Here is an 11706-nt window from a genome sequence, read left to right on the forward strand (position 1 = left end):
AGATTTATCTTCAGGAGCTCTTTCAGATTAGATTAGATTAGATTAGATTAGATTAGATAAAACTTTATTGATCCCTTTGGGAGGGTTCCCTCAGGGAAATTAAGATTCCAGCAACATCATTACAGATAAACAGAGAAAAGAAATAGAGAAAACTTCTAGATAAATTAAAATAAATTATTTACATATACAAATATAAAAGAATAAGATATGGGGGAGGGAAGCAGGAGAGATATTGCACTTTATATTGCACATTGTCCGGTATTGCTTATTGTTAGGCTAGGCTACTGCTCCTTCCCATCCTCCTGTTACCCCTCCTCCCCCCCAGAGAGGAGTTGTACAGTCTGATGGCGTGAGGGACGAAGGAGTTTTTGAGTCTGTTCATCCTGCACTTGGGAAGGAGCATTCCGTCACTGAACAGGCTCCTCTGGCTGACAGACACAGACTGTAAGATACGGGCGTTACGGCTGGAGTCATGGAATAGGAAATGCAGGAGCAGAGTTAAGATGAACAGGGACGTCTTCTGGTTCAGTTCGAACCTCCCAACATGGATTCCATCATAAAACCCTGAAGACTGGATCACTAGCAACGCAACATTAGCTACTTTTGTTCATAAGAGTAGTTTAGAGACTGAGGAAACGACACTTGTAGCTGAGAATTAGCCGCGAACAAAATGTGGATTTTTAAAGTCAAAATTAATTTGTGGTCAAAGTGTTTGAAAGAAAATCAAAAAATGAAAATGAGGATTGGAAAAAAAGCTGTCTGGAAAACTTGAGTTTTATGTGAAGCGTAAACAATAAGCTGATGTGCAGCTGTGATCGGTCACGTACCATGTCAATCAAATCACTTCTGGTTAAGAGGTGGAGCTTAGCCACATTTATTTTATTTGAGGTCATTCATTACGACATGGACAACACGTGAATGCAGAATTGTTCCACCACAAATTTTTCAATATTTTATGAATCTTATAAATGGATTTCTGTTTTAATCATCTGCTACATTTACACTTTTATTCAGTAGGATGTGTTTAATGTCCAACAAAACACAAAAGTCCAACAAAAAGGCAACTCGGACAGCATATTTCAGTAAATAAACAAAACACTTTCTATCGAAATCAGGGAAGTTCTCAGGATTAGTTAAGTCCAGATTTGAGCTTCTCCGCCACCGTGCTGTCGTGTTTGGATCCTCCAAGGCACGGCGGGCTCTGAGCCAGGCTCGGGTTGCTGCTCCATTGCTGGGGCGTCTTGGCCTGGATGGCGAGAGCATGAACACTGCTGCTCAGCTCATGGCTCAGGGCCTCGTTGACCAGGCGGTGGCGCTGCAGCAGGGACAAACCCTCGAAGCGAGAGCTCACCACCAGTACTCTGAAGTGCGACTCGGAGTCCGGAGGCACGGCATGCATGTGGCTCTCATTCAACACCTCCAGGTGCTCTGGATCAAGAGCCTGAGTCAGTTTGGTGCGAATGGAAGCCTCGACCGGCCGACTGGAAGCAGCTTCCATGAGATGAGACAAGCGTCTGGATGAAGAGAGCGCCACGGAGGAGGAACGGATCAAGTGGCGAACATGGGACAGCATCGGTAAATCAGGTGAGACAGGACGGCCACGGCAGGTCTGCAAGGATCACAATGATTCTTCAGAAAGAGCAACAAGATCATAATATTAAAATAAAGAGAGAATTAGTGAAATCAAGCAGAATTTATAGTCACAGTGGAGTACTAAAAGATTTAAAGAATTAAAGGAAAGAAAAAAAATCTACCCTGAACAACTTACACGTTAATTTTGAAGAAAATTTAAGTTTATACTTATTCGTCTTTTCACTTTCGTTTCCTGCATTACCCACAATGCCGTTCGGCGACCTTCTGTTGGTGGTGCAGTGTGATTTAGCCCTGAAGATTTTAGTCCTGTTGTCTGTTTACACTCTGCTCAAACAGATCAGCTTCTACAACTGATTTTCATATTAGTATCATTGTCAGCAACACTGCTCTTGTCAAACCATAACTCATTAACGAGCCAAGCATTCTGGCCCTGTATCTGAAATCGCTCACTCGTTCACTACTCCCTACTCACTATTTAGGGAATTACTATATAGAGGACTATATAGTGAGCTCATTGGTAAAATGTAAAAACTCTTTCGGACACTAGTCTGTCGCGCTGGTATTTATGTCATTACTGTCGCACAATTAAAACATGCCAGATCAGTCGGCTGGTGGGTTTTCAAAATAATAAATACATGCATGTGTTTTTGTGATAAATCCATATTATACTGAGCGCATTTCACACATTAATCAATACAAAGTGCCTGCATCTTTCAGTTCTTTTAAATCAAGGCTGAATACTCTCTTCTTTGCCGCTGCCTTTTATTAAATCAAATTTGAGACTTTTAATTTGATTTCTTTCAGTGCGACCGCAATGCATGATGGGATATATTGCTTTGGTTAGTGACCATCGTTGTACACTACTTTTCGTGATGCATTGTGGGATTCTTTGAGTGCACTATATAGGGTGTAAATAATCCTCACAAAGGTTTTGGACAGCGCTACAAAATGGCGTCCTCACTATATAGCACCCTATGTAGTGAGTAGGGAGCGATTTCAGACACAGGGTGGGACTTTGAGTCCAACGTTTGCCTGAACATCTCCACTATTATCACAGGAAAAGAGTAGGAAGAAAAGGTCGTCTTTTGTTTTTATCAGCAATCAGTGAAACCTGATATCATTTTGAAATTTTGTAACTGGGCTTGCCAGGACAGTGTCCCTTTGTGACGTCATAAAGGGACACACCCACCCAACATCTCACAGGAATAAGGTAAATACAGCAACAACCAACAAATTAGCACCAGAATCACTAAAAACACAGCACAAATGTTTTAATATTAACATTTAACGAGTCTCAGGGTGCAGTTTTTCCTTTTAATTTTTTTTTTTTTTTTTAGTGACGATGAAATTGTTTCCATTGTTGCTCCTTTAATTTATAACTGTTTACACTTCCGCCTCAGAGACGTTTAGCTTTAAAATAAAACGAAATTCACCCCAAAGACACAATGACAGTGAATTTAAAAAAAACTTTAACGCTAAATATTTCAATAAAGCAACATTAATGACATTTATTTTCTCACCTGACTCTAACACACTTCTTCTTCTTCAGACTCACAGAGACTCGGTTCTTCTTCGTTGCTGCGGCGGCGAAGGAAAAAAACCCACACCGCCCTCTAGTGGCCATCAGAGGGACCTGAACCCCAAAACTTGCAAACAGTATTTTAAAAATTTAAGAGAGTCTGAAAATACAGGATCTCATCTCATCTCATTATCTGTAGCCGCTTTATGCTGTTCTACAGGGTCGCAGGCGAGCTGGAGCCTATCCCAGCTGACTACGGGCGAAAGGCAGGGTACACCCTGGACAAGTCGCCAGGTCATCACAGGGCTGACACATAGACCCAGACAACCATTCACACTCACATTCACACCTACGGTCAATTTAGAGGCACCAGTTAACCTAACCTGCATGTCTTTGGACTGTGGGGGAAACCGGAGCACCCAGAGGAAACCCACGCAGACACGGGGAGAACATGCAAACTACACACAGAAGGGCCCTTGTCGGCCACAGGGCTCGAACCCGGACCTTCTTGCTGTGAGGCGACAGCGCTAACCACTACACCACCGTGCCGCCCCAAAATACAGGGTGTTTCCCAAAAAAAAAAAAATTTGAAGTGTACAGTAAATATCCCAGAATCTGCATAGCCTAGGCAAATGAAACTGAACAGGCTTAATGTTGAGCAATATAAGATTTATTCCTCAAAATTTGAATGAGAAATTCAAAGGTATGTGGATTCCATGAACGATTTCACAAATTTTCAATATGCACGCCACCTGAGACACACACACACACACAGACAGCCTTCCTCTTTGAACTTTTTGTGCCATGTCCAAATCTGCATAGAAGTTTGTGCATTTTTTAGAGAATTCTCTCATAAATGCACACTGCACAGTCTTGTTCGACTGTGTTCGAGCGTACTCTAACACACAAAATGCTTTTTCTTTTCCAGTGAATGGCATTTCTATACCTAAAAAGATAAAAACATTAAACATCAAATTTTGACCTGTTTCCACACATGCTGTTAAAATTTGAGGTCGAGAATTGGCAAAGTTATAAGACTGGAAAATGATATCAAATTTTTTTAAACACCCTGTACTGTGCAATAAATCTTTTATAAAAAATTGTATATTCTTGCTATTTTCTTATTAAATTCTGGTTATTTTTCCAAACATGTTGGCATTTTGATTAGGTATCATTTTCAAAAGAGGTTCTTAATGCAATTCTCCTTTTATTTATTTATAAATAAAAAGCTCAACTGACTCTTGAAAGTTGAACATGTTTAAGTTGTAGGACTCCACTGCATTATATTTGAAGGAATATATTTAACAGTTATTCCACGAAATCGAGTCGTACATGAGCTGACAGCTGATGAGGCACGTAGCCCCAAGTTGGCTATAAGCTGTGTAGTTGTACAACGAGATTGAGTGGAATAACTGTCTTATTCTATCCACATTCACTGGATTTTGCGAAACAGAGCATTTTTATTTTCTGCAAATTTGATAAATAAAAACTTTATCCAAAATGTCCAACAAAATCATTTCCGCTTAGGCAGACTTCTTAAAAACCTATAGATGGCTGAACAAATTGACTTTAGTGTTGTTGTTTTTTTGTAGAATGTGCCGTCTTGCTGTCATGCTAAGGTATAGAATAGCTTTTGACATTTTATTTAATTCTTCCTTGGACATTCAAGTTTTATAATTTTCAAACTTCTTTGAGCTTCTGAACCAGTCTTTAAAAAATCAACTAATTTTAATGCTTAAAGATGAAGAATGTAAACAAACCGGTGAAATAGGAGCAATTTGTGAAAAATGTGATAATTCTTGAAATTTTTAAATAAAGATATGTTCTTACCGTCAAATACTTTCATTCTATTTTTTGTTGCTTTTTTTTGTATTTTTTGAAGGGTTTTTTTTAGTAGTTTTTATTTCATCCTCAGTTGGTTCAGCAACACGCTCTGCCATTTTGTATTTCTCTGCTCACAGTATATGAGTTGATATCCTAGTAATAGAGTAGCCAATCAGAGCATGCGATTGCTCATATCCAGTGAATGCGGATAGAATAAAATAGAATATTTGATATGGTGAAAGATTTCTTTCTGTACAAAGACTTATTTAACATTTATGAAAGTTGTCCCCAGTTTCAATGTAAATGTATACAATGTAAATTCAGACATAGTGTTTTGGTAAACTGGTGCTTGAAAGTTTGTGAACCCTTTAGAGTTTTCAATATTACTGCATAAATATGACCTAAAACATCATCAGATTTTCACACAAGTCCTAAAAGTAGATAAAGAGAACCCAGTTAAACAAATGAGACAAAAATATTATACTTGGTGATTTATTTATTGAGGAATAAATCCACCAAGCCACAGTCAGACAGACTGTGTATAAATGGAGGAAATTCAAGACCATTGTTACCCTTCCCAGGAGTGGTCAACCAACAAAGATCACTCCAAGAGCAAGGTGTGTATTAGTTGGCAAGGTCACAAAGGACCCCAGAGTAACTTCTAAGCAACTGAAGGCCTCTCTCACATTGGCTAATGTTCATGAGTCCACCATCAGGAGAACACTGAACAACAATGGTGTGCATGGCAGGGTTGCAAGGAGAAAACCACTGCTCTCCAAAAAGAACATTGCTGCTCATCTGCAGTTTGCTAAAGGTCATGTGGACAAGCCAGAAGGCTATTGGAAAAATGTTTTGTGGACGGATGAGACTAAAATAGAACTTTTTGGTTTAAATGAGAAGCGTTATGTTTGGAGAAAGGAAAACACTGCATTCCAGCATAAGAACCTTATCCCATCTGTGAAACATGGTGGTGGTAGTATCATGGTTTGGGCCTGATTTGCTGCATCTGGGCCAGGACAGCTTGCCATCATTGATGGAACAATGAATTCTGAATTATACCAGCGAATTCTAAAGGAAAATGTCAGGACATCTGTCCATGAACTGAATCTCAAGAGAAGGTGGGTCATGCAGCAAGACAACAACCCTAAGCACACAAGTCGTTCTACCAAAGAATGGTTAGGCAGCTGGGCCATAGAAGGTTCACGCTGCACGCTGCATGCTGCACGCTACACGCTACACGCGTGTAAAGAAAAGTGGACAAACGTAGCATGACTTGCTCTGGGCCATAGAACGGCGTTCACGTTGCACGCTGCACACTTCACGCGTGAAGCGAGAAATGAACATGCACACTTTTTTCTAGGCGTGAAGATGGAAATTCCAGTCAATGCATGCACGACCCCAAGGTCACCGCCGCGCCAGCCAATCAGAACGGGTCTAGGGAGATAAAATGGACGACTACCGAGAAAAGTTGAAGTTTAATGGCCCAGGGTCCGGTTCTTCACGTGAACGTGTAGCGTGCAGCATGCAGCGTGCAGCGTGAACCTTCTATGGCCCAGCTGCCTTAAGGAAGAATAAAGTTAATGTTTTGGAATGGCCAAGTCAAAGTCCTGACCTTAATCCAATGGAAATGTTGTGGAAAGACCTGAAGCGAGCAGTTCATGTGAGGAAACCCACCAACATCCGAGTTGAAGCTGTTCTGTATGGAGGAATGGGCTAAAATTCCTCCAAGCCGGTGTGCAGGACTGATCAACAGTTACTGCAAACATTTAATTGCAGTTATTGCTGAACAAGGGGGTCACACCAGATACTGAAAGCAAAGGTTCACATACTTTTGCCACTCACAGATATGTAATATTGGATCATTTTCCTTGATAAATAAATGACCAAGTATCATATTTTTGTCTCATTTGTTTAACTGGGTTCTCTTTATCTACTTTTAGGACTTGTGTGAAAATCTGATGTTTTAGGTCATATTTATGCAGAAATATAGAAAATTCTAAAGGGTTCACAAACTTTCAAGCACCACTGTATGGATGCTGTCAGTCCCCACTCACTTGCTCACTTGAGTTTGTTGACAGTGTAGTGGCTGCTGCTTTATGTCCCGGGGCTCCCTCATGCCTGTGTTACCTTCTGGCTCTCCCCTTTTAGTTATGCTGTCATAGTTAGTTGCCGGAGTCCCTGCTTATACTCAGTGCAATATGTATACTGTTCCTACTTATTCAGGTGACATTGGGAATACCTAACAACCTGTGTTTTCTCCCCCTCCCCAAGTCTGTCCCTCTGAGTTACATGTTGGTCCTGGGATCGAGATGCTGAACCTCTTCTGCTCCTCGGACCTGCCTGATCCATCCTGGTGCCCTGTGTCTGGGCACATCACTCCTGTGGAGGACGGCCCCATGTGGACAGTTGGGGGTCACGCCTGGAGGACGCTCTGGACTCTTGCAGTGGTGCTTTTGTGGCTGGGGACTGCAGTTGACTTGCTGACTTTGGGACTGCGGTTGTCGTGAACGGTTTTGCGCTCGGGTTTCCGTCGGTGGGGGGTTTATAGCATCAACGAAGCTGACTTTATGTGAGGACTGTTAATGTTATAGTCATGTTGTCTGTTGTTGCACAAATGAGGATGGGTTCCCTTTTGAGTCTGGTTCCTCTCGAGGTTTCTTCCTCATGTCGTCTGAGGGAGTTTTTCCTTGCCACCGTCACCACAGGCTTCATCATTGGGGATAGATTAGGGATAAAATTAGCTCATATTTTAAGTCGTTCAAATTCTCTAAAGCTGCTTTGCGACAATGTTTATTGTTAAAAGCGCTATACAAATAAACTTGACTTAAATGTCACAGGGAAAGCTAGAACTTTAAGTTCTCACAATCTTCAGGACAGAGGCGTTTATGCTTCATGAGAGAGAAAAAAAGAGAGGCTGGTAAGGGAACTACTGTTTATAGCTGCTATAACAAGTAATAAGAGGAACTCTCTTGTTTGCATCTCATGGATGTTTCGCAACATTGACTAACTATAAATGGATAAAATGTACAGTATGGCCTCTTCATTTTTTAAAAATGTTAGCTTTGGTAAAGTGCTGTGGTAGAAGAGGAAGAAAACAAACAAAAGCAGCAAAGAAACAAATGCACACTAATATGGAGATGTTTGGATGCTATTAATTACACTGTTAGGGAAAAACGGTCTATGAAGTGTTCCTTAGATTATTAACAATTCAAGCTTTTAAGATGCATGTAATTAATTCAAAAAGGAAACCTCGCTTCCTCTTTAGGGATATCTGAAAAACTCATTGGAGTGCGAAAGTATATTTTATTGAAATCTTACAAGCTAAGTTTCCATGTTCCAGGTTGCACAAGAAACCTGACGTTATCATATCCAGGAAGAGATAAACACATTGCATAATTATAACTATAGATGTATAGGCAAATAAATATTATATAGCTGATTACCATTATATTACACAGTCAAGTGCAACATTAAGAAAGTAATATCAATTAATTAATCAATCAATCATGAAAATGGTTGCGCTGTGCATCTGTCAGATTCCTGTTCTTGTCTGACAGGAATGAAACCCAGTGTGGTCTGGTGATGTCGCCGCTCAAGGTTCAACATGTTATGTTTTTTCTGCTCACCACGATTGTAAAGAGTGGCGATTTGAATTACCACTGACTTACTGTCAGCTGAAACCAGTCTGGCCGTTCTCTTCTGATCATCAACGAGCAATTTCCATCCACAAAATCCCAGGAGATCTCATCTCATCTCATCTCATTATCTCTAGCCGCTTTATCCTTCTACAGGGTCGCAGGCAAGCTGGAGCCTATCCCAGCTGACTACGGGTGAAAGGCGGGGTACACCCTGGACAAGTCGCCAGGTCATCACAGGGCTGACACATAGACACAGACAACCATTCACACTCACATTCACACCTACGGTCAATTTAGAGTCACCAGTTAACCTAACCTGCATGTCTTTGGACTGTGGGGGAAACCGGAGCACCCGGAGGAAACCCACGCGGACACAGGGAGAACATGCAAACTCCACACAGAAAGGCCCTCGCCGGCCCCGGGGCTCGAACCCAGGACCTTCTTGCTGTGAGGCGACAGCGCTAACCACTACACCACCGTGCCGCCCCATCCCAGGAGATGTCTGAAATAATCAAACTGACCCCAACAACCATCTGTGCTACAGTCAACCTCACGGAGATTTTTTTCCCCATTCTGATGTTTGACGTGAACGTTCCCTAAAGCTCTCGCCCGGTTTGTATCTGCAGGATTATATGCACTGCTCTGCTGCTACATGATTGGCTGATTAGATAATTGCATGGAAGTGCAGGTGTACAGCTGTTTCTAAGAACCTGTATTTCCATCTTTCACATTTTTAACTGTCTTCAAACTCTTTATAATCTTCACAACAGCTAGAAAATGAAAATAAATGCACCAGACTGTAGCAATATCATTCTATATCTATCAGCATACAGCTGTTTAGCCTGTAAAGCATCATCTAATGTCATGAAAAATGCCTTTTTTAAAAACTCTAATCTCTATTTCAAACCTTTTCTTCAAGTCAATAACTACAATGCCAATCATTTTATCTCCATGACATAGGTTTATTTTTCATATGTATGTTCTCATTTCATTAAAGGCCAGGATTTGTTCACTGCCAAATTGTTGACTGCAGTAAAATTCCCAGCATGACTGAAAAAGTCTCTCTCTCTCTCTCTCACACACACACACACACACACACACACACACACACACACCTTAATACACAACCATTCTGGCGTAACATTGAAATAGTCTCCATAGTAAATGATAATGTCAACGTCTTTACGTCATTGTCATTCTCATGTACAAAAAATAAAACGAAGCACAAAATGAACAACTTACACTAGCACTCTATTTCTCATGTTAAACCCTTTTTTGTCTTTTTTTTCAATTTTTTTTTTTATTGTTGCACATATTTATACTTTTACATACAAACAACTACAACCTCTACAGCACAGTACAATGATAAGGTGATAAACTCCGTCACATTTAAATTATGGCAATACATTTGAATTTGACAAAAGCATCAAAAGACCTGTGGTATATCTGTAGAACAAGAGACACTGGCCTCGTACAGGCGAGATTTATACAGCAATATTCTTTTCTTAATATTTTAAAATCACTACACATCTCATTTCGCTGCAAATTTAATTTTCAGTGTGCTTTCTTTATCCCAATAGTCAATAATGGGGGTGGGGCCAAGAAACACATCAGTCACTTATTGCTTTGATTTCTTTTTGCACACACGATGGACTGGGACTAAAAGTGAGTGCTTTTGGAAAAATACAAAAAGACCCTGTAACAAAATACATTAAAAAAAAAAAAAAACCCTGAATGGGAGAAATTCTACAGCGCCCCCTAATGGTCATGGTAGGGAATTTCTATTTATTTATTTATTTATTTATTTATTTATTTATTTATTTTTAAGTTACTTTTGTGTTCCCTCACAATACTTTTCATTACATCAGTTCGGTTAAGGATTAACACAAAAGTATTACAAGGGAACGCAAAAGGCGTTAAAAAAATCCCCACCATGACCTTTAGGGGGCGCTGTAAAATTCACAACCTCAAGAACTACTTTTTAAACATACAAATAGGTCAAAACATCACTGAGACTGATTATTTCAGCAATTCGACAGCACACGACAGCAATATTGACATCGTCATGTGGAGTTCGATGGGTGCGAAGAGAACAACACGGCAAAGACATGACGCTTTTGAGATATACGCTGTACAAGAACATTTCTGTGTATTTGTAGACACGTGAAAGTTTTATTTCACCAACCTGGCAGTGACTAAAGCACTAACGGAGATGTATCGATCGAGATGTGCTTCTCTTAGTGTTTTGTTACATGTCTCACATTTTTACAGTGCCCCCTAATGGTCATGGTGGGGATTTTTTTTAAAGCAAATTTTGCATTCCTTTCCAATACTTCTGCATCAACTCTAACCCTTAACCCGAAGTGCAAAGGAATGCAAAAGTAGGTCATAAATCAATTCCCCTCCACGACCCTTATGGCGCTCTGTACATTTTAAATCTGTACTCCAATTCATTTTTGAATAACACGATCTCACATTATTATTCACATTATTCACATGATGTCATGATGCGTGCTTACTTGAGTTATGATTCAGTTTCAGGGCGTAACCTTTCAGTGACATGGACAGGTGTGAATTCACTTCAGACGTTTTTCTCATTAAATTGTGTGACTTTTCTGTAAAGGTTTTCCTACACGAGCGCTAATTAAGTTACCGTGATTACCTTAATTTGATTCCTTGATTAATTAAAAAAAATTTTTCAAAAAAACACATACAGTTTGTTGCTCTTTTGAATTTGGATTATAAGATTGTGGGTAAATATTTTAAGCAAATTTTGAGTGGATGAAATGGAAAATATTTGGCGATGTAATAGAGGTCCACACACTGCTCAGGATATTATTACTACCACACAATTTCTCATGAATTTAATTCCCAAAATTTAAACAAATCCATCAGTAGCCCTGATCAGGATAAAGCATTTTCTGAAGATGAAAATAAATAAATAAATAAATAGATAGATAAATGCAAAAGCAGCACCGTAAGAGGAACCTGCTGCATCCGATGCAGTTCTATACTCTCAGAATAATATAAGGACAATTCCTTGTTGCTCAGGTGGTACCCTGAAGTACCTTTAATATGCATCTTTAACCAAGAAGACCTAAAAAGGTCCATGCATACACATATTGTCCCTTT

General features: G+C 39.9%; 1 protein-coding gene across 3 annotated transcripts; it reads right to left on the reverse strand.

Moving 5' to 3' along the window:
* Positions 1–850: 850 nt before the first annotated feature.
* bola1 (bolA family member 1) lies at positions 851–3175 on the reverse strand. Of its 3 annotated transcripts, none has more exons than XM_060900998.1 (2): positions 3114–3175; positions 851–1609 (listed from the first exon to the last, which is right to left on the reverse strand). In XM_060900998.1, exon 2 carries the CDS (start codon positions 1571–1573, stop codon positions 1130–1132), a length of 444 nt encoding a protein of 147 aa, XP_060756981.1. In that variant the 5' UTR covers positions 1574–1609; positions 3114–3175; the 3' UTR covers positions 851–1129. The 3 variants fall into 3 exon arrangements, with proteins under 3 accessions (XP_060756981.1, XP_060756980.1, XP_060756982.1); XM_060900997.1 differs by having other exon boundaries at positions 851–1629; positions 3114–3168; XM_060900999.1 differs by lacking the exon at positions 3114–3175 and adding an exon at positions 1769–2791.
* Positions 3176–11706: the final 8531 nt, after the last annotated feature.

The sequence above is a fragment of the Neoarius graeffei genome, chromosome 19 (assembly GCF_027579695.1).
Source record: "Neoarius graeffei isolate fNeoGra1 chromosome 19, fNeoGra1.pri, whole genome shotgun sequence".
Classification (NCBI taxonomy): Eukaryota; Metazoa; Chordata; class Actinopteri; order Siluriformes; family Ariidae; genus Neoarius; species Neoarius graeffei.

Coding starts and splice junctions, on each gene's coding strand:
- bola1 (XM_060900998.1), bottom strand. CDS start 1,573: ATGCTGTCCCATGTTCGCCACTTGATCCGTTCCTCCTCCGTGGCGCTC.